This window comes from Sciurus vulgaris (genome assembly GCF_902686455.1).
Source record: "Sciurus vulgaris genome assembly, chromosome: 3".
Taxonomy (NCBI): domain Eukaryota; kingdom Metazoa; phylum Chordata; class Mammalia; order Rodentia; family Sciuridae; genus Sciurus; species Sciurus vulgaris.
In genome coordinates, this window is record NC_136463.1 from 19,358,080 (window position 1) to 19,379,091 (window position 21,012).

Consider the following 21,012-nt stretch of genomic DNA (forward strand, 5'->3'; position numbering starts at 1 on the left):
CCCCCCTTTTTTTTTTTTTTGAGACGGGGTCTCTAGGTTGCTTACAGCCTTCCTAAGTTGCAGAGGCTGATTTTGAACTTGTGATCCTCCTGTCTCAGCCTCCCTAGCTGCTGGGATTACAGGTGTGTGCTCCCACACCCAATGTGAATATTGTTTATCCAGTAACTTTTCTAGTTTTTCACTGTGTTTATAATTTCAAATTTTCAAGTGATAATTTTTAGTAGAATTAACAACAAAGACAAAGGTACATACCTACTTTTTTGAGCTCTTGAGAATTTCTTGAGTTAAGAAGTATCTATGATATATTAAAAGACCCCAGATGATACTTCAGGCACAAAAAGAATGTATAGAAAGAATTATACTTTCAGTGGATGGGAAGATTTTTAAATAAAGTTTAAGCTAGAAGTAAACCAGGGGAAGTATAACTCAAATTTGAATACTGTATAGAAAAATGATTGCTTTTTTATTTTAGTGAAGTCTTTTTTTTTAAATTGCTTTTTAAAGGGAGCAATTCTATCAAAACAGATTTACAAATTAAATCTGAACTAAATTATAGAAGTAATAAAATTCATGTGGACCTTAATTTAATGTGACTTATGATAACATTTTAGTGGTGTTGCTCTCAACCTGAGTGTAGTAGAAATTGTTACAGCTTTGGTTCATTGAATTTGATCTGTTTACTCTCCTGCACACTTTGTGTTAACTCAATTCTTTCACCCCTGTTCTCTGTACTGTTCTCTGTTGCAGTAGTTCTCAACTTGGGGAGATTTTGTCCCCCAGGGGCACTTGGCAATGTCTGTAGACATTTTTGGTTGTCCCTACTAGTGGGGGGTAGTGTTATCAACATGAAGTGGTTAGAGGCATTCTTACCATGCATAGGAAGCCCGTTGAAACAAAGAATTACCTGGACCAAAATGGCAATCAATAGTGCTGAAGTTACAAAGCCCTATACTCTTAGAGCTACCGAAAACCTTTAAATACATATGATATTGTGGTATCATTTGGACTTTGCTTAGTACAAGCATATTATCATTTTACATCTCTAGTGACATTCTAAACATTTATGAAGTACTCATCTAGGTGACACAAAATATTCATTTATTATACTCTTTTAGATTATCATCAAAATGAAAATATAAAATTAAAAATTTCTCATAGAGAACTCATGAACTGCCTGTCCACTGAAATAGACAATATCTGTGACCCCTGGTCTGGGAAAAATTTATAACTTGTATGATTAATGAGTACATGAGTTCATTTCTTAACTATTAAAAAAAGAACAGATGTACTTTAATTTTTTTGTTTAGTTTTTGGTGGAGTGTTGCTCATTTGGTTGAAATGTAGGCCTTTTCAAAACCTTTCTTCATACTGCTATTTTACTACAAATGGTAGAATCTTGAAATAGGATGTTATAAATATATCAACAAAAAAAACCAGTACTAAAATTTTATGCAATTCTTTTCTTCGCTTAGAATTTCTAAGGAACCTTTAGTTGACCTTTGTATAATACAACTAAATAACCCCTAATAAGAGACAGGGTATATTTTTCCTTCCTCTTTGATGGACATGAACTCACCGTACAAATGGGCCCACCACTTTTCCAAATTCATGCTATAAAATCATAAAGACACCCTGTCTTGTCTTCCAGGAAGGCACACAGGATTATTATGAATCTGAGATAATAGGTAAGTACTTTACCCCACATTAGTAATTATTAGTTTGCATCTTCCATCAAATTTTGACTATTGAAGTTTTTCAAAGAAATGACCTTTTAGTGGTAAACTGCTAATATATGCAGGACCCTGAAAATACCTTTACCTTTACTAAGCCCAAATAATCCCTCAAAAAAAGGAGCTTTATAATTGCCCTTAATTATGGTGGAATTTTTTTCCCTCTTAGTGAAGGAAGGTGTTATGTGCCTTTCCCTCTACTAGTTTTTCTCAAGTTTTCTAAGGTCTTGTGAAGTCATTAATGTAAAAATATTAAGATGTAACTTAATATTCATAAATGTAAAAATTAGTGCAACATTTTGGCTCTTTTCAATAGTTTAAAGTGATCAGTTTTATTACATTTTGAACTCTCCAAGGATGGGCCCTACTGTTAAACTTTTGAATCTATTTTTATAAGTTCTAATGCACCTGCACGCTGAGTAAACATTAAAGTTGATCATCTCCTACCTCTGTTCGCTTCATTTTAAGTTGAATTGAAACTAAAGATTTTTCCATCCCTACATCCTTACTTTTTAAATAATTTGCATATTAAAAAAAATACTTGAGCTGGATACAGTGGTACATGCCTGTAATCCCAGTGACTGAGGAAGCTGAGGCAGGAGGATCTCAAGCTTGAGGCCACCCTGGGACACTTAACAAGATACTGTCTCAGAAAAATTTTTTTAAAGACTGGAGCCATGCACAGTAGTGCACACCTATAGCAGCTCAGGAGGTTGAGATTGGAAGACTGCAAATTCAAGTCCAGCCTCAGCAACTTAATAAGGCCTGTGTCAAAAGAAAAAATAAAAAGCATCAGGGACGTAACTCAGTAGTAAATTGCCCCTGGGTTAAATCCCTAGTACCCGTGCCCCCCCAAAATACAATAAAATAAATAAAAGGCTGGAGATGTAGCTTAGTGGTAGAGTGCTAGCCTCGCATGCACAGGCCTTGGGTTCAATCCCCAGTACTGGGAAAATAATAATAATAATAGTAATGGTCAGTGCCATTCCCCCCCTTCTTGGTCCCTTGTTACCTACTCAGGAGTCTTCTTTTGTTTGCTTGTTTTTCTTTTCTTTCTTTTTCAATTCCTTTAATTTTATCTTCTATTTATGCCATTAAGGGTCCTTCAAGCACATAAGCAGATTACACACAAATTGTCTCACCCATGCACTTTGTCTGGTCTTCATGGTGGTGTTTTTTTCTCCCTTTAATTTGAATTGGTTCCCAATATTTAATAAAAAAAAAATCAAAGCAGGGCACAATGATGCATTTCTGTAGTCACTTGAGCCTAGCAGTTCAGGGCCATTGTGTACAATATAGCAAGACCCCATCTCTTATATTTTAAAAAAAAATTTTTTTTAGGAGAATTTACATAATTCAGGCTTTGGCTTGTATTGAAATATCTGACCTTGGGCCTACATTTCAACATAAGCATTAATTAAAGCTATCTCTGTTCAATCTCCAAATAGCTACGGTTTTAATCTTTTCTCATACATCAGTCTGTGTGACCCATTATGTTATTTGCCAGACCCCTCGAACACTTGAGTTTGTGACCTTCCCACTCCCACCACCATGAGTTCTGACTGACTCTTGAGAAAGTATCCCATTGAAAAGTTGTGCCCTTACGCTTGGTGGTGGAACCAACTTCCTTGCTATTTCAGTGTGTGATAATCTGATCACTTGTCAAAATATCATTGTAAAGTAGTTTCAGAAATTCCTTTACCCTAAAGAAATCAGAATCTCAGTCAGGAAAGAATGCTTTCAGCCTGCCTCTTTTTTCTGCTAAGATAACCCCTGTACTTTTTACATGTTTTGAAAAGACTGAAATCTTATTTAATACCAAGGTCTGTTTCAGCTGTGAATAATGGTACTAGTTTTGATTTCTCTAATATGAATTATAAAATGGAATTTATTAGTAAATTGGTTAGCTTTGTCTCAACTGTTGCAGCTGCTTTTTAATACTTCAGTACCCAGTTGCATATATTACAAATGACAAAACAATTTTTAGAATTTTCCTCATTGGTCAAAAATGAAATAGGTTCTGAATTTAAGTGTATTCTGAGAAATTCCTTGATGATAGAAGGAATGATCATTTTTGGACTTCACAAAGACTTCACTAAAATTTTGAGTGGTCACTTTCCACTTGAGGTTTTACTATTTAGTTATTGGATATTTGTCTCTCAAGATATTTTCCAGCATTTGATTCCCTGTGTGCTTCAGGCATATAGCATCAGGACATATAGTCACATCAAAACCAGTTGTACCTCTGCCAAGCCACTACATATTTGAAGAAATGTAGACCAGGTTCCTTTTTAAGTGCTGTGTTGATACTCAGTGAAGAAAGAATTCAGAAGTAAATGAAAAAGTCAAGATAAGAGAAGGTACTCCTAAGGGCTAAAATGAAGAGAATACAATACTTCTACAAACTCATAAAACCACCAAGATCAGATACTTCTGAAGCTATTCTTTAGGTACTGTGTATTTTGGGTGTTCATGGAATATTTATCCTTTAAAAAAAAACATGGAAAGTAATTATTGGGAAAAATGAAAAATCATAAAGTACTTAGGAATCCCAAAGGTTCATAAATGTTGACTTAAACAACACAGTTCACTTCTGAAGCTATGCTTTGAGAAACAGAAAAGGACTGGGGGCATAGCTCAGTGGTCCAGCACTTGCCTAGCATGTGTTTCATCTCCAGCACTGGGTAAAGAGGGGGAGAGACAGAACAACAAATATGAAGAGAGGAGTGCATCTCAGAACTTGAGCATAATGGAGTTTTATTTTACTAACCTCTGACAAATAGGTGAAAATTTTAAATCCATTTGTATTTAGTGTTACTATAGATGTCATTTTCTTTGGGACTATTTCACTTAATAGAAAATTTAATCCTTTTATGAGTTTTCCACAAATTGAGTATGTTTTGAGCCTTTTCACCTTTTAAGTCTTATGTACTCATCCCCTCTGCTTAACTTTGGAATTAGACTATTTAAACCCAGCCATCACAACCTAATTAAGGGGAAAATCTTTGTCTTCTTAGGGGGAATCTTTGTCATTTAGGGAAATGTTCTGCTTTTATGAGTAGTGGTAATCTTATACCCTTATATTGCAGGTAAATAGGCTTTCTCTTATGTATTTCTGATTGCTCTTTATCTTGCCACACAGTCCCAATATAAATAAAAATGATTCAACCTTTTTCATGTTGTGCCATTTCAACCTGTTTTCTGCCCAGTAATCTTAAATTCATCATAGTGATACGCTGTGGTTTGGAAATTCTGGGATTAGGCTGTGTTCTAATGTAACCTGAAAGATTAAAGCAAGAGTAAAGATTACTACAAGTTTGTGAGTGACAGTGCTTTAAAGAGAATTCTTAACTGAGATGCTGCTCTTCTATTTGTTTTGAACTGAAGTATCCCTTATAAATTATGTTCCTTCAAATCTTACATACAGGACAAATCTTTGTCTCCAGATATGGTCTGGAATGATATATGCTATACTTAATACTCACAAAAGCACAATGAGATACCATTTCACACCCACTGGAATGTCTAAAATAAAAAGACAAGGCTGGGGATGTACTTCAGTGGTAGAGCACATACTTAGCATGTATGAGCCCTAAGTTTCATTCTCAGTACCCCCTACCCCCAAAAAAGGCAAGGCATAATTTACCATTGTAGTAGAGGTTATGGAGAAGGTTGAACCCTCCTCCTACATTGCTAATAACATAATAAGATGGTGCAGCCCTTCTGGAAGACAGATTGATACTTACTGAAAATATTAAAACCTAGAATTACCATATGACCAATAGAAAACATGTCTACACAAAAAACTTGTACAATAGTGTTCATAGCAGCATTATTCATAATAACCAAACATAGAAACAACCCAAAGCTATACATCGTTGACGAATAAACTATAGTGTAACCATACAAGGTAATATTATATTGTCAGTAAGAAAGAATAACTCACTGCTATGTTTAACATATATAAACCTTGGAAATATGCTTGCTGGGTGCAGTGGCACACACCTGTTTATCCCAGTGGCTTAGGAGGCTGAGGCAAGAGGATCACAAGTCCAAAGCCAGCTTCAGCAACTTAGTGAGGCCCTAAGCAACTTAATGAGACCCTGTGTACATCCCTGGGGATAAGAGTTCCCCTAGGTTCAATCTCCAGTACTAATGAATGGGTAAATGAGTGAATGAAAGAAAATAAAAGTGAAACCAATTTGATAAATGTTTATGGAACATCTGTTTTTTGTCATACAACAAACAACAGTATAGGCAGTGCAGTGTTAGGACAGCCTCTGTCCTTGTTCTAGGAGACTAGTTACTATTTGATTAGAGAATCAAACCATGAATAATCTTTTAACCCTAAAGAGACAAAATCAGGCTTTCTCTCCAGAGCTGAGTTAATAAAGAACATAGGATTTTTAGTGGCCTAGAGAGTATTGAACTTTAACCTCTGCCTGCTTTATGATTCCTAAAATACCTTTCCTGTGGGAACTTCGGTTTTTTTGTTTTGGTTTGGTTTTTCTTTAAATTTAGATGGTAGAAGCTGGGTGTACCAGTGTACACTTATAATCCCAGGTACTTAGAAGGCTGAAGCAGAAGGGTTGCAAGTTTGAGAACAACTTAAGCAATTTGGTGAGACCCTTTCTCAAAATAAAAACTGAAAAGGACTGGGGATGTAGCTCAGTGGTAGGGTGCCACTGGGTTCAATCGCTAGTGCTGTGGATAATTAATTAACTAATTTAATCCAGATAATAGACTTTAAATGCTTGAGAATAATAATTAGACTTATTCCTAGTTAAATAGACTCAATCAAACATAAACTCCTAGAATCAAATTTTGTTGTGATAGAAGAAGAAAGGATAGTACCAGAAGATAACAAAATATATATATTTTTTCTTAGACTCTTAATATTTTGTTAGGGAAATTATGTGCAGAAATATTTTTGTCTCATTTATTCCCAATTCAAACACAATTTAGAAGGTGCTGCTCCTTGCAGGTGACAAAGTAATAATTGTCTTAAAAGTTCTATAAACCCTATAGAAAGAAGCCATATTTGAGGGAGGCTGAGGCAGGCGGATTGCAATTTTGAGGCCAGCTTCAGCAACTTAGCAAGGTCCTAAGGAATTTGTTGAGAACCTGTCTCAAAATAAAATAATACTGGATTGTAGCTCAGTGGTAAATTGCCATATTTTTTTAGGGTCATTATAAAGATGATCTTCTATGAAGCCTGATTACCATAGTCCCTCTGGTTTAGTAGTCATTATGAGGCAGAATGCTTCTGTTTATGAAATCTGCAATTAAAGAGAAGTGCATGGCTACTGGGCTGTCTTTTTCTGTAAATTTGTTACCCACATTGACATTTACCAGAGTCTCATTTTCCTAGTGTAATCTGTTCTGAGTTAGTAGAGCAGTAACTGGTGTCCTGAATAAGACATTTTTCTGCCAGCCTAACGCTGTTTAAACTGTGTTTTTAAGAACTGGAATATCGCTTTCATTTGAAGATGCCTTTAACCCAAAGAGCCACAATTAATTTGGTTGGTACTTAAAATACTGAATCCTGGATCATTTGTTAAGGGATTGCTAAATAAGGTCTTTTCTTTCTTTCTTTCTTTCTTTTTTTTTTTCTTTCTTTTTCTCTTTTTGCAATGCTGGGGATTGAACCCAGGGCCTTGTGCTTGACAGGCAAGCACTCTACCAACTGAGCCATATCCCCAGCCCTGCTAAGGTCTTTTCTATGCAGATTTTTGTTTCTCTAAGTGAGAGATTTAGTTCCTATTATCTGAGTGATAGCTGGAAGAATATATTATATAATTTGATTATGTCACTACTAGAAATGTGAGAATATTTCATATCAATCTTTTCTATAAATAATAGAAATTTTTATTTGGGGTTAAAAATCACACTACCCACTAGCCATTTGCCAAACCCCTTCTATAGATTTAATACTGCTCTGTGCACTGCAGGGTTGATAATAAAGCTATAGTTCCTATCCCACATAAAGGAAAAAACAGTTTTGAACAGTTTTGACTTATTAAATGCTTTACATTTATTTTGACATTTAATCTTGTGTATCTATACTGTCTTTCTGAAAGACAGGAATAACTATGACAGTTGCTAGATGAGCGTTATGACAAAGTGCTGACAGTTCAGTCTTCTTATGAGGGATTTCAGTAATGAAAGACTTGGAGTTAGATAAAGGAAAATATGAGCCTTAATGCTTCACTTGCCATTATTATCACTAGAATGTCGTTATCTGAGAAACCTCAAATGTATATATTGGATTTGGGAGAGTTTGCTAAGTCCCATCTCTAAGATTGGTGCGAAATTTTGGGGTTCCCAGTTTTACTTTTGATAATCCAGATTTGACTATAGAGTTTGTATAAAGGTGACATTGGGAGTGTTTGCTATACCTTATAGAGTATCAAGATAGATTTGCCTAGAAGGGGCCTAGGCAATTTAAATTTTATTTTATTGGCATCATCCCATTTTCTTCCATCCATACCTTCATCTGTATACCTGTAGCAGGGATTTGAGGTAGAATGTCTTCAGGATGATGTGGACCTCGTCCTATCCTTTCAACTTCCAGGAGGCACCAACTGGTTGCTAAATTATTGGAAAGCCTGATCTCTGATTCAACCTGGAGGTGCCAGACTTTGATAAGAAGTTGCTCTTTTGGAAAGTATTGTCCTGTAGGTTAATAAGTGCCTCCTAAAAGTGATGAAATATTTGTAAGAAATAAGGAAATGACTGGACATGAGGAGCCTTTCCAGGTTATGAGGTGGCTTAGGGAAAGATGGCAGATAAGAGAAAAATACATTCCATTTAAATTTGGGGTGGAGAATGCATTTGGAGAAGGAAAAATAACTAGGCTTGTAGACTAAAATAACAATTTGATAGACTGATGGATCCTTTCTCTCTGCCCCATCTCCATCAGAAAAAAGAAACTAGAATTCATTTTTACTTAAAATAGTTGGTCATCCATATTGAAGTGGACAGCACACCTCAGTAATAGTTTTGCCTGTTGTAGGTTATTTGAATTTCCCCAAAATAAAGATAAAAGAAAACAAGACTAATTGCTTTTAGACAGCAATGGCCTTTTTTAAAGTTTGTAAGCAATTTTTTTTTTTTTAAAAACAGATAATTTCATTTATCTAGGTGGGTTTGCTGTGTCTGTGTGTATGTACACCTATATATGTTGTGTAGGTGCTTCCTTCTCCCCAGCCCTTTTAGAGTTGACGGCTTTGTCCTTGATTGTTCAGTATAATAGTTTGTAGATTGACTAAGAGAGCTTGTGTAGTAATGCTTGCTTTATTTTTTTTTTTTTCTCTTCTACTCTTGTTTTATTTTTTACTTTTTTTTCTTTGTGATGTGACATTTTCAGCTGATGTATTGAAAGCAAATCCTTCTAATTTGGGAGCCCAGATCACAAGAGTGAGTTTTTCTACTAGTGTCTTTAGCTGTATATCTTTTTTTGTGTGTGTCTTTCTACCCTTCCTCCTCCCAATTATAAAAGACTCAAAATACATTTCATAAATATTAGGTAAGAAAATTCCTTTGTCTGTTGAACATCATGCCTTTCCACAAAGCAATGTCCACTTTATATTGGGTCAAATTGCTTTTCTCAATGCTATTGTAAAAGCATAACCTAATGAGTATGTTTTGTCTTCTTTGTTTTTAAATATTATCTAATGTGTTGAAAATAATTTTAGTTCTGTCTTCATTACAGATAGATATGTCTGGACTCTGTCACCAGTGTGTCATGGCACTGTTCTTTTTGGTTGTTGTTGTTTCTTTTGTTTTAAGGAAAATTGTACAGTAGCTTCTGAAAATAAAAGACCATTCTGTTATCTGGATTTTAAGTAACAAAATTTTTGACTTATCTCTATTCTCCTTCTCTATCCCCTGGATATTCCTCTCAAGGCCATGAAGGAATGAAAAGCTATACATATTACTCTCTAATTTCAACATACTGACCAGATGAAAATGATCATACTGGCGAGCTCTGAACATGCTAGCATTAGAAGACCTTTCTTGGGTTTGTTTAATAGTTACCAGGAAATCTCTAATTGTGCTGAAAAGAGATAACACCATTTATGGTGAAATAAAAGTATGTTTTCTATTTGTTCTGATTCAAATAACCTCCCCATGTAAGCTGTACATTGCTTTTTAAGATCTTGCACCTTGGGCGATTTTCTGTACTAGCCTAAAAACCCTTTCTGTTTTCTTTGACCTGTGTTACTGCAATTTATCTCATGTTCTGTTTGTCTAGTTTTGCATCCTGGAAGAGCAGGTGATTAAATAGTCCCTTTTCTTTCCGCCAATGTTATAAATATTTGCTCTTTGCTTCTGAAATAATTTTATATTGCCCAATAAAGCAAATAATATGCTGTCCTAATTAGAAATGCAGATAGTTCAAGTGTCATACACAAAGTAATCAGCTATTATGTTTTTGGTTATGATAAGAGAGTATAATGATGTATTCTGCACTAGTACTGTATGCATTGATTGAGGATAAATTTCTAAAAGCTTTGCTTTCAGTTACTTTAAATCACCCACCTCTGTTTCTTTCTTTTCATTAACCCAGAGATTAAAAGATCTCAAACAGAGAGAGTTTGCCCGAAATGTCTCTTCAAGATCTCGCAAGGATGAGAAGAAACAAGAAAAAGCCCTTCGGCGGCTCCATGAGTTGGCAGAGCAAAGAAAACAAGCTGAATGGTGAGGAAATTTTCCTCAGAATTTTCTACAGATAATTATAATCCTTAATATTTTAATTTAATAGATTTAAGATTAAATTATAAGCCTCAGGAACTGGGACGGTAGCTCAGTGGCAGAGCACTTGCCTAGCACATGTGAGGCACTGGGTTTGATCCTTAGCACTGCATAAAATAAATAAAATAAAGGCATTCTTCCCAGCTACAACTGCAAAAAATTGTTTTAAAAGATTTTAAAAATAAATAAATTATAAGCCTTAAGATTTTCAGGATTAGGGATATAGCTCGGCTGGTAGAGTGCTTGCCTACCATGCAAAAGGCCCTGGGATCAATCCCTAGCACCACCAAAAAAAAAGATTTGCAATAGACCCTTCTTTCAAACTTACAGTATATTTATACTTGGAGAATAATATATTGATTATGTGCTCTTTTGAGGCCATATTCTACTTACTATCTGTGTGGCTTATTCAACTTGTATCTAAACTGTGTTTTAATTTCTTTATCTGCAGGATAAAGGTAGTAACAATTTACTTCTCACAGTTGTGAGGAGTGATTGAGTTATTGTAAGCGCTTAAAAGAGTGCCTGGCACATCTCAGATGCACAGTGAATCAGTATATAATGCCACTACTACCATTATTTCCATTCTCCAATATTCCTCTTTTATGGAGAAGCACAGTATTCTATTTTACAGGTAAAAAGTGATAGGGCACAGATTTAAGGGTTGTCATTGCTTTTTAAGTACTATATAGTTAGTATTAAGTATTCTGAAACTTACAAAATTCCATTAGTTTATTTCTCTGTAGGGTCCTGCCCCTTTGAATGCTGTTTTTAATGTTCCTTCATGGTTCTTACTCATTATCGAATTTTTGTCTAGTGTTTAACCTTAAGCAGATTACCTCGGTCTGGGAATATAGCTCAGTTGGTAGAGTGCTTGCCTTGTAAACACAAGGCCCTGGGTTCAATCTCCAGGACTGCAAAAAAAAAAAAAAAAAGATTACCTTACCTCACCTAGGACAGATCTTCCAAATAATTAGACTCTGAAAACCCACTCTTTGAAATTTTTGTTTTGTTTTATGTAGTACTAGTGATCAAACCCCAGGGCCTTGCACATGCTAGACAAATGCTCTACCACTGAGCTACCTCCCCACTGGATTTACTGGTTTTATTTTGCCCTCCCCTACCTTCCACTTACTGACTTACATTCTGAAGAAGAAAGAAGTAAAAGAATATATATGCAGTGTAAATTTTTAGCAGAATCAGCCTGTGAGTTCTAATGTTGAGTTAAACTGCCTATAAAATAATTGTTATTTTTTTAAATTTATTTCCTTTCTTCCTTCATATGTTGGTTCATTGTCTTTTTTTAAATTTTTAGTTGTAGATGGACACAATGCCTTTATCATATTTATTTTTTTAACGTGGTGCTGAGGATCAAACCCAGTGCCTCACATATGCGAAGCAAGCGCTCTACCACTGAGCCACAACCCCAGCCCCAGTTCTGTTTGTCTTTAACAAATTTTTTTTTTTGGTACTGGGAATTGAACCCAGAAACACTTAGCTATATCCCCAGCCCTTTTTATTCTTTTACTATGAGACAAGGTCTCTTAAGTTGTAGAGACTGGCATCAAATTTACTATCCTCCCAAGTCACTGGAATTTACAGACAATTGCCACCATGCCTGACTGGCAACTCCTTATGTAGTAAACACAGAAGAAAGCTGGGGCATGTTGCAAGGGTACCTCCTTAAAATAGATACACTATGCCAGGTGTGTTGGCACACACCTGGAATCCCAGCTACCTGGGAGGCTGAGGCAGGAGAATTACAAGTTCAAGGCCAGCCTGGGCAATTTAGCAAGACCCTATCTCAAAAAATAAAAAGGGCTGGCTGGGGATAGAGTTCAGTGTAGAGCACCCCTGGGATCAAGCCCCAGCACCACAAAAAAACTAAGAAAAAAACATGTACACCATGCCACTTTTAGTTCAGGACATATTTTTCTTCAAAGGTAATTTTTAGTTCCTAGTTTTATAAATGAATACTTAATAGATGACCAAGTAGGGCTGGAGGTGCAGTGGCTGAGTGCTTGTCCACCACACGCAGTCCCGAGTTTGATCCCCAGCATCATAAAAAGAAAAGGGGGGAAAAAAAAGAGACCAAGTAATTTTAAGGGAATAAAAAATGTATATTTTGATCCATCATCAGGTATTTCTTTATACTAGAAATAATGCATGACCCCATAGTAAGTATTATTGAAGTAACATGTCACAGACTAGGGACTGGAGTTGTGACTCGTAATAGAGCGCTTGCTTGCCTAGCATGTGTGAGGCACTGGGTTCAACTCTTAGCATTGCATATAAATAAATGAATAAAATAAAGGTCCATCAACATCTAAAAAATTTTTTTAAAACATGGCAAAGACTAAACAAAAAATCAAAACAAATGTCCTTTTTATTCAATTTAATAGTTTTCCATTGTATAGTATAGGCAGTTTGTTTCTGTGGGGTAGGTTTCATAGCATAGTGTAAGTATCTCTTGACTGTCCAAATCTGTTGGGTTCCCATTTTCCAATAGTAGCAGTTCATGTGGCAAGAGATCATTTGAACCTTTTGGTACCTGAGTTGAGGACACTTAATAGCTACTGGTCATATAACAAGGGTTTTTATCTAAATGGAGATCTAATTCTATTTAGTTCTTGAGTTTGGAATTCGTAGGATACCTGGATAGTCCACACATGGAAATGCAGGCAAGATAGGCAGTTTAGAATACTACTCTTAAGACTTCTCACTGTTCCTGTTGTAAAAGTTGTAGATGCTTGGTAGCGTTATGGCCATTGTTCTGAGTACCCAGAAAATACAGTAGCTCCTGTGGTATCACTTTCTGTGGTTTCAGTTATCCACACTCAGCTGTGGTCTGAAAATATTAAATTGAAATACCATAAATAAAGAAATCGTAAGTTTTTTAAATTGTGTGCTATTCTGAATAGTGTAATGAAAGCCCAAGCTGTCCCACTTCATCCTTAGGGGAACGTGAAACATCCCTCTGTCCAACATGTCCGTGCTATAGACACTGTAAGCCCACTAGAGAAAGAGAGACCATTTACGTATAATTTTTATTACATTATATTGTCTTATAACTTTTATTTTGTTATTGTTCTTTAAATATTTTTAGTTGTCAATGGATCTTTTGTTTGTTTATATGTGGTGCTGAGGATCGAACCCAGTGCCTCACACATGCCAGGCAAGTATTCTACCACTGAGCCACAACTTCAGCCCCCGTTGTTGTTTTTTAAATATATATATTTTTAGTTGTTGATGGACATTTTACTTATTTATTATTGTGCTGAGAATCAAACCCAGTGCCTCACATGTATCAGGCAGGCACTCTGCCACTTAGCCACAACCCAAGCCCCCTTATTGTTGTTGTTAATCTCTTACTGCGCCTAGTATATAAATTAAACTTCATCATAGGTGAGTGTGTATGTATGGGAAAAAAGTGTGTGTATATGTGTGTGCATGCACACATGTGGGGTTTAATACGACCTACAATTTCAGGTATCTACTGTGGGTCTTGGATGGAACTTCCCCCATGGATAAGGGGGTACTATTGTATATAAAACCAAAGCAAATATTCGGATGTGGTGTCCAGGAGATAGGCACAGGCTTTTTCGTTTCTAACTAACCCACACATTACTATAGAATAGCATGGTAGAAGTTTCTGTGTCTAATGCAAAATATGCCCATTTTTTAAAAAAATGAAATCTGAGAAATTAGTTTTTGTTTTTTGGTTTTTTGGTAATGAGGATTCAACTCATGGGTATGTTAACCACTGAGCTACATCCCCCGTCCTTTTTATTTTTTGAGACAGGGTCTTGGTATGTTGCTTAGGTCCTCATTAATTTGCTGAGACTGACTTTGAATTTACAGTCCTCTTGCCTTAGCCTCCTGAGTCTCCGGGATTACAGGTGTTTGCTACCATGCCCGGCACTTTTTTTTTTTTTTCTTTAGCTGAATGAAATATGACCTTTGTGGATAGATTTATAGCATACTAATGGATAGAATGATGTAGTAATAAAAAGATCAGAAGCCGGTTGCTATAGACTGTACAAGATGGTAATGATGGTGTATTTGAGATAAGACTTATTTTTTTGTAGTGTAGACAGCTTAGAAAAAACAGCAGTAACTGGCTGGCCCTGGGAATTTAGGTTGGTAAATTAATAGAATGAAATGTTGCTTAATGTCCACTGAGCAGCTTCCTTCATTAGCACAGGGATACAGAATGGCCACCTCTTAGCATCTTTGAGACCTACCTGTGATAAATGATAGGACATAAAAGATGAGTACTTTATGAGATATATAAAATGTACCCTTAAACCTTTTTTTTTTCCCCCCTTTCACTTTTTTTAAACCATTGTGTAGTGCACCTGGAAGTGGTCCTATGTTCAGGCCAACCACAGTGGCTGTAGATGAAGAAGGTGGAGATGAGGATAAGGATGAATCAACTACAAACAGTGGCACAGGTACTGCCACTTGTGGCTTGGGATCTGAATTTTCCACAGATAAAGGAGGCCCCTTCACTGCAGTACAGATCACTAATACCCCTGGACTGGCACACGCTTCTGGGTCGTCCTCTCAAGGTATCAGCTTTGGCATTAAGAATAATTTGGGGACCCCATTGCAAAAATTGGGAGTGTCATTTTCCTTTGCCAAGAAGGCTCCTGTTAAACTTGAATCAATAGCATCTGTTTTCAAGGATCATGCAGAGGAGGGGACCTCTGAAGATGGAACAAAATCTGATGAGAAGGGTGCTGACCAAGGACTGCAAAAGGTGGGAGATGCTGATGGTAGCAGTAATCTTGATGGTAAAAAAGAAGATGAAGACCCTCAGGATGGAGGGTCCCTTGCCTCGACATTATCCAAGTTAAAAAGGATGAAGCGAGAGGAAGGAACTGGAGGTACAGAGCCAGAGTATTACCACTATATTCCCCCAGCGCACTGCAAAGTAAAACCTAATTTTCCCTTCTTACTCTTTATGAGAGCCAGTGAACAAATGGAAGGTGATAATACTACACATTCAAAGAATGCCCCAGAAAGCAAAAAAAGCAGTTCTCCCAAGCCTAAAGGCTGTGTTAAGGTTACAGCAAGCCAAGGAGCAGAAAAGACAGTGAGTGAAGTCTCTGAGCAGCAGAAGGAAGCCACTGTGACTGAGCCCTCAGAGCCTGGAAGCAAAACTGACACAAAGAAGACCATAGGAGGGGATGTAAATGAGCAGAGTTTAGAAAGTCAGAAGTCTTCAGAGATCCAAATGTGTGAGTCTAATCCTTCTAAAGAAACCTGTCAGGCCAACCCAGCAGGGAAAGAAAGCCAGGAAGGACCCAAACATCCTACTGGCCCCTTTTTCCCGGTTTTGAGCAAAGATGAAAGCACTGCCCTCCAGTGGCCATCAGAACTATTAATCTTCACCAAGGCAGAACCGTCCATTTCCTACAGTTGTAACCCTTTATACTTTGACTTTAAACTTTCAAGGAACAAAGATGCCAGAGCTAAAGGGACAGAAAAACCAAAGGATATTGGAGGATCCTCAAAGGACTATCTCCAAGGCCTTGATCCTGGGGAGCCAAATATAAGCAAGGAAGGGGGAGAGAATGTAGTACATTCATCAGGAGGTAGAATGGATGTACCTGCTTCAGGGCCTGCCTGTAGCAACCTGAACAAACAGGAGCCTGGGGGCAGCCATGGGTCAGAGACTGAAGATGTAGGGAAAAGCCTTCCAAGCAAGAAAGAACGATCTGGGAAGTCCCATCGACACAAAAAGAAAAAGAAACACAAAAAGTCCAGCAAACACAAACGGAAACACAAGACTGACACAGAAGAGAAAAGCTCTAAGGCAGAGTCTGGGGAGAAGTCTAAGAAGCGTAAGAAACGAAAACGAAAGAAGAATAAGTCATCAGCCCCAGCAGATTCTGAACGAGGACCCAAGCCAGAACCTCCTGGGAGCGGTAGCCCTGCACCACCAAGAAGACGGCGACGAGCTCAAGATGACTCCCAGAGGAGATCGCTCCCTGCTGAAGAAGGGAGCAGTAGCAAGAAAGATGAAGGTGGGGGTGGTAGCAGTTCCCAAGATCATGGTGGGAGGAAACATAAAGGTGAACCACCAGCTTCATCCTGCCAGCGGAGAGCTGGCACCAAACGGAGCAGTCGATCTAGCCATCGGAGCAGACCCAGTAGTGGGGATGAGGATAGTGATGATGCTTCATCCCGCAGGCAGCACCCAAAGTCTCCATCCCAGTACAGTGAGGAGGAAGAAGAGGAAGAAGAGGAGGAAGACTCAGGCAGTGAGCATTCCCGTAGCCGCTCACGGTCTGGCCGGCACCATTCCTCACACCATTCTTCCCGGCGCTCTTACTCAAGTAGCTCAGATGCCTCTTCAGACCAGAGCTGCTATAGTAGACAGCATAGTTACTCTGATGACAGCTATAGTGACTATAGTGACCGGTCACGAAGACACTCTAAGCGCTCTCATGACTCAGATGACTCAGATTATGCCAGCTCCAAGCACCGATCCAAACGACACAAATACTCATCTTCTGATGATGACTATAGCCTCAGTTGCAGCCAGTCTCGAAGCCGTTCTCGGAGTCATACCAGAGAGCGCTCGAGATCCCGGGGCCGCAGCCGCAGCAGCAGTTGTAGTCGCAGTCGGAGTAAGAGGAGAAGTCGCAGCACCACAGCCCACAGCTGGCAACGGAGCCGGAGCTATAGCCGGGACCGCAGCCGCAGCACCAGGAGTCCTTCCCAGAGATCAGGCTCCAGAAAGGGATCATGGGGTCATGAAAGTCCTGAGGAAAGGCGTTCTGGTCGTCGGGACTTCATTCGCTCAAAGATCTATCGATCTCAGTCCCCCCACTATTTCCGATCAGGACGGAGTGAAGGTCCTGGGAAGAAAGATGATGGCAGGGGAGATGACAATAAAGGGACAGGCCCACCCTCCCAGAACAGCAGCACTGGCACAGGAAGGGGGTCAGAAAATGACTGCAGCCCTGAAGACAAGAACTCTGTCACTGCCAAACTGCTGTTAGAGAAGATCCAGTCTAGGAAAGTGGAGAGGAAACCCAGTATGAGTGAGGAGGTGCTGGCCACCCCCAGTAAAGCTGGACTCAAGCTCAAGGACCCCCCACAAGGTTACTTTGGGCCCAAGCTTCCCCCTTCTCTTGGCAATAAGCCTGTTCTTCCACTGATAGGGAAGCTCCCAGCTACCCGCAAGCCCAACAAGAAATGTGAAGAGTCTGGCTTGGAAAGGGGGGAAGAACAAGAGCAGTCAGAGACGGAAGAAGGGCCCTCAGGGAATAGTGATGCCCCCTTTGGGCATCAGTTCCCCTCAGAGGAAACATCTGGCCCTTTATCAGACCCACCCCCAGAAGAGCCAAAGTCTGAAGAAGCTACTGCTGATCACCCTGTGGCTCCACTAGGTACCCCAGCACACACTGACTGCTACTCTGGGGACCCATCCATCTCCCATAACTACCTCCCTGACCCCAGCGATGGGGACACCTTAGAGTCCCTGGATAGTGGCAGTCAACCAGGTCCTGTGGAATCCAGCTTGCTGCCTATAGCTCCAGACCTTGAGCACTTTCCCAGTTATGCGCCTCCCAGTGGGGAACCTAGTATTGAGTCAACAGATGGGGCTGAGGATGCTTCACTGGCCCCGCTGGAGAGCCAGCCCATCACCTTCACCCCTGAGGAGATGGAGAAGTATAGCAAGCTCCAGCAGGCCGCACAGCAGCACATCCAGCAGCAGCTTCTGGCCAAGCAAGTAAAGGCCTTTCCAGCCTCTGCAGCCCTGGCTCCAGCAACACCAGCCCTGCAGCCCATCCACATTCAGCAGCCAGCCACGGCCTCTGCCACCTCCATCACAACTGTTCAGCATGCCATCCTACAGCATCATGCTGCGGCTGCTGCTGCTGCTATTGGCATTCACCCCCACCCTCATCCCCAGCCACTTGCCCAAGTGCATCATATTCCCCAGCCCCATCTAACCCCAATTTCTTTGTCCCACCTCACTCACTCAATTATCCCTGGCCACCCTGCCACCTTTCTCGCTAGCCATCCCATCCACATCATTCCTGCCTCAGCCATCCATCCTGGACCCTTCACTTTCCACCCTGTTCCACATGCTGCCCTCTACCCTACCCTTCTTGCCCCACGGCCTGCTGCAGCAGCTGCTACTGCCCTCCACCTTCACCCACTACTTCACCCCATCTTCTCAGGTCAGGACCTGCAACACCCCCCCAGCCATGGCACATGAATTGGGGGATGGGAGCGTTTGTAGGGCCAGGGAAGGTGACCCAGGATTCTTCCCTTGGGGGTGTTGAGCCATTAATACCAGCAAGTAAAAGCTGGAATGGGCAGTGTCAGACAGCCAAAGAGTTGTTTTGGCTTGCAGGGATGGGTTTAGATTTGAGGTTTGCTTTGGGTTATTATCAGGGATTCCCCCCCCCTTCCTCCTTTCTATTTGTCCCCCCCTCTCCTGTGTTTCTAAGCTAGGGAAACACCAGTAAGTGCTATCCACCCCTCTGCAGCAATGTCTCCAAAATGTCAAATTTAAATAGTTCCCTCCTCCCTCTACTTTTTATCCTTCCCTTCTATAAATTTTAAAACATTTTCCTCCTCTCTGGTGAGTTGTCACCAAAGCACTTGCCATAGGTCCATCTCGCCCTGCCTTCTCAGTGCCACAAGGAAGGCCAAGCTGTCTCTCCAACAGTGAAAGATCTACTTTTGGGCAGTGTCTTTGACTATCCCTTAGTGACATGTTATCCCAGGTGAGGTGGAAAGGGAGTCTGATCTGGACCCAGATGCAACTCAGGCTGCCATTTGATCCACTTTCCACACAAACAACCACACATTTGGCACTATTGTCCTCAAATCCCTCATCCCAGAAAAGGCATCTGCATATCTCAGTAAAGAAGATCCTATCATGAATTGAAGCTATGCGGAACATAGAGTCGCCCGTGTGCTTCCCCAGAGAGGAGCTCATGTGTCTGAAGGGTATATTTTCTTCTGTTGTGTTGATGTTTCCTTCTTAATTTATAGGATTTTTTAATGTAAAAATTGCACTGAACTCTATAAACGTAAATGCTGCTTTTTGTAGCTCATATAAAAAAGTTCCATATTTGTAGTATACTGCAATAATATTTTTTACATCCAGCTCTTTAAGTGATCCTTGTTCTGGTGGCTTTGTGTAAATATGTTTGCCCTAGTTGAATTAAGAAACTTTAAAGGTTATAAAATGAAAACAAAAAAAATAAAGTATTTGTTTTCTGCTAGATACAAAAATGACTAAGCATGTATATTTTATCAAGCTCATGTATTTTTTGAAGTTATGAACTATAAAAATGTTAAAACATTTTTCACTGGGACAAAATGTTAAGTAACTTGCAGTAAGTGGTGCCCCCAGCACTGGGATTTTTGAGTTAATGGGCAGCAGTCAGCTGCGGGTGTCAGAGGGATGCTCAGTTGTGATGGTCTCCCTCATGTGCTTTGTTGTTTTACACAGAGAAACAGGTGGCCCCAGAGAGGAGGGGGAGATGCAACAGCTTTACTCTCTGGAAGCAGTGAGATTCATTGATTGTCTGGGGTAGCGGGGTTGGAATTCCTGGGTTTCCCTGGGTATCTTGTTCCAGGCAGACCATTTGCCTTCCTAGAACTTAGCCCTCTGACAATTTTTTTTTTTTTTTTTTTTTAAATGTGCCTTTTGGGTTGGCTAGAAACTGAAGTAGAAGTAGACCAGAAGGTAATAGAGTTGGGACGGTTTTCTCCTTCTTTTGTTGGGAGGTAAGCACATTTATAGGTACTTGTTGCTTCAGAGTTCCATGCCTTCTACCCAACTCAGTTTCAGCAGTAGAGGTTCCTATTTCTATCTCTCCCATGACACTGACCAGAGGAATTGCTGCCTCAGCCCTGCTTTCCCATCTTCTTGCCTTTCACCCAGGCTCTCAGCTCTAATTAACACAATGACCCAAAGGTGCTTGCTTGTATTGCAGGTCCCATCTCCTTTGGTGTAGTTAGTGGTTTCCTCTTTGGCATATCCTTACCAGTTCCCGTGGCTAGAATTGGTTGAGTGGTCACGTGACAAGAAAAAACATTTACCTGGGCCAAGACTCTGTTCCTGCCCTTCTTCTCAAATTCCCAAAAGAAAAAGACTTTGAGCTGATGAGAAGCAAGTGCTGGGCAAACAAGACTCTTGACCGAACACCCACTCCTGCCTGTTCAGTGCTCCTCATCTGATTCAGAAGCATCACTTTTTGGATAGCTAGCACTGGAAAGATGAAACCATCTGTTTGAAGTGAAGGGACTCATTTTTCTTTGCTTTCAGCCCATGTAAATATTTAAATAATACAGTATTAACATTTTTGTGCTGCTTCCCTTTAGCCTGTAGATTGAGCCATACTCTGGCCACCTCTCTGCCTTCCTGGGGGCAGTTTTCTTTAACTTCCAGAATAGTGACTTTAAAAACCTTAAAGAAAAAAAAAAAAAGGAAAAACAAAATAACCTATCCTTACTTACAAGCATAACAGATTGTATTTAACTTTAT

The 21,012-nt window shown here is 39.4% G+C and overlaps 1 protein-coding gene across 9 annotated transcripts in view; it reads left to right on the forward strand.

Annotated features, from left to right (window-relative positions):
- GPATCH8 (G-patch domain containing 8) overlaps positions 1-20,986 on the forward strand; it is a 90,634-nt gene extending 69,648 nt beyond the window's left edge. For 8 of the 9 annotated variants that reach the window (XM_079133987.1, XM_079133991.1, XM_079133989.1 and 5 more), the window contains 4 exons: positions 1,649-1,685; positions 9,100-9,149; positions 10,303-10,433; positions 14,841-20,986. In XM_079133987.1, coding sequence (XP_078990113.1) covers positions 1,649-1,685; positions 9,100-9,149; positions 10,303-10,433; positions 14,841-18,726 — 4,104 coding nt within the window. In that variant the 3' untranslated portion in view covers positions 18,727-20,986. The remainder of the gene's footprint in view (positions 1-1,648; positions 1,686-9,099; positions 9,150-10,302; positions 10,434-14,840) is intronic. The other variant, XM_079133988.1, reaches the window with a different exon arrangement.
- The last annotated feature ends 26 nt before the right edge of the window (positions 20,987-21,012 follow it).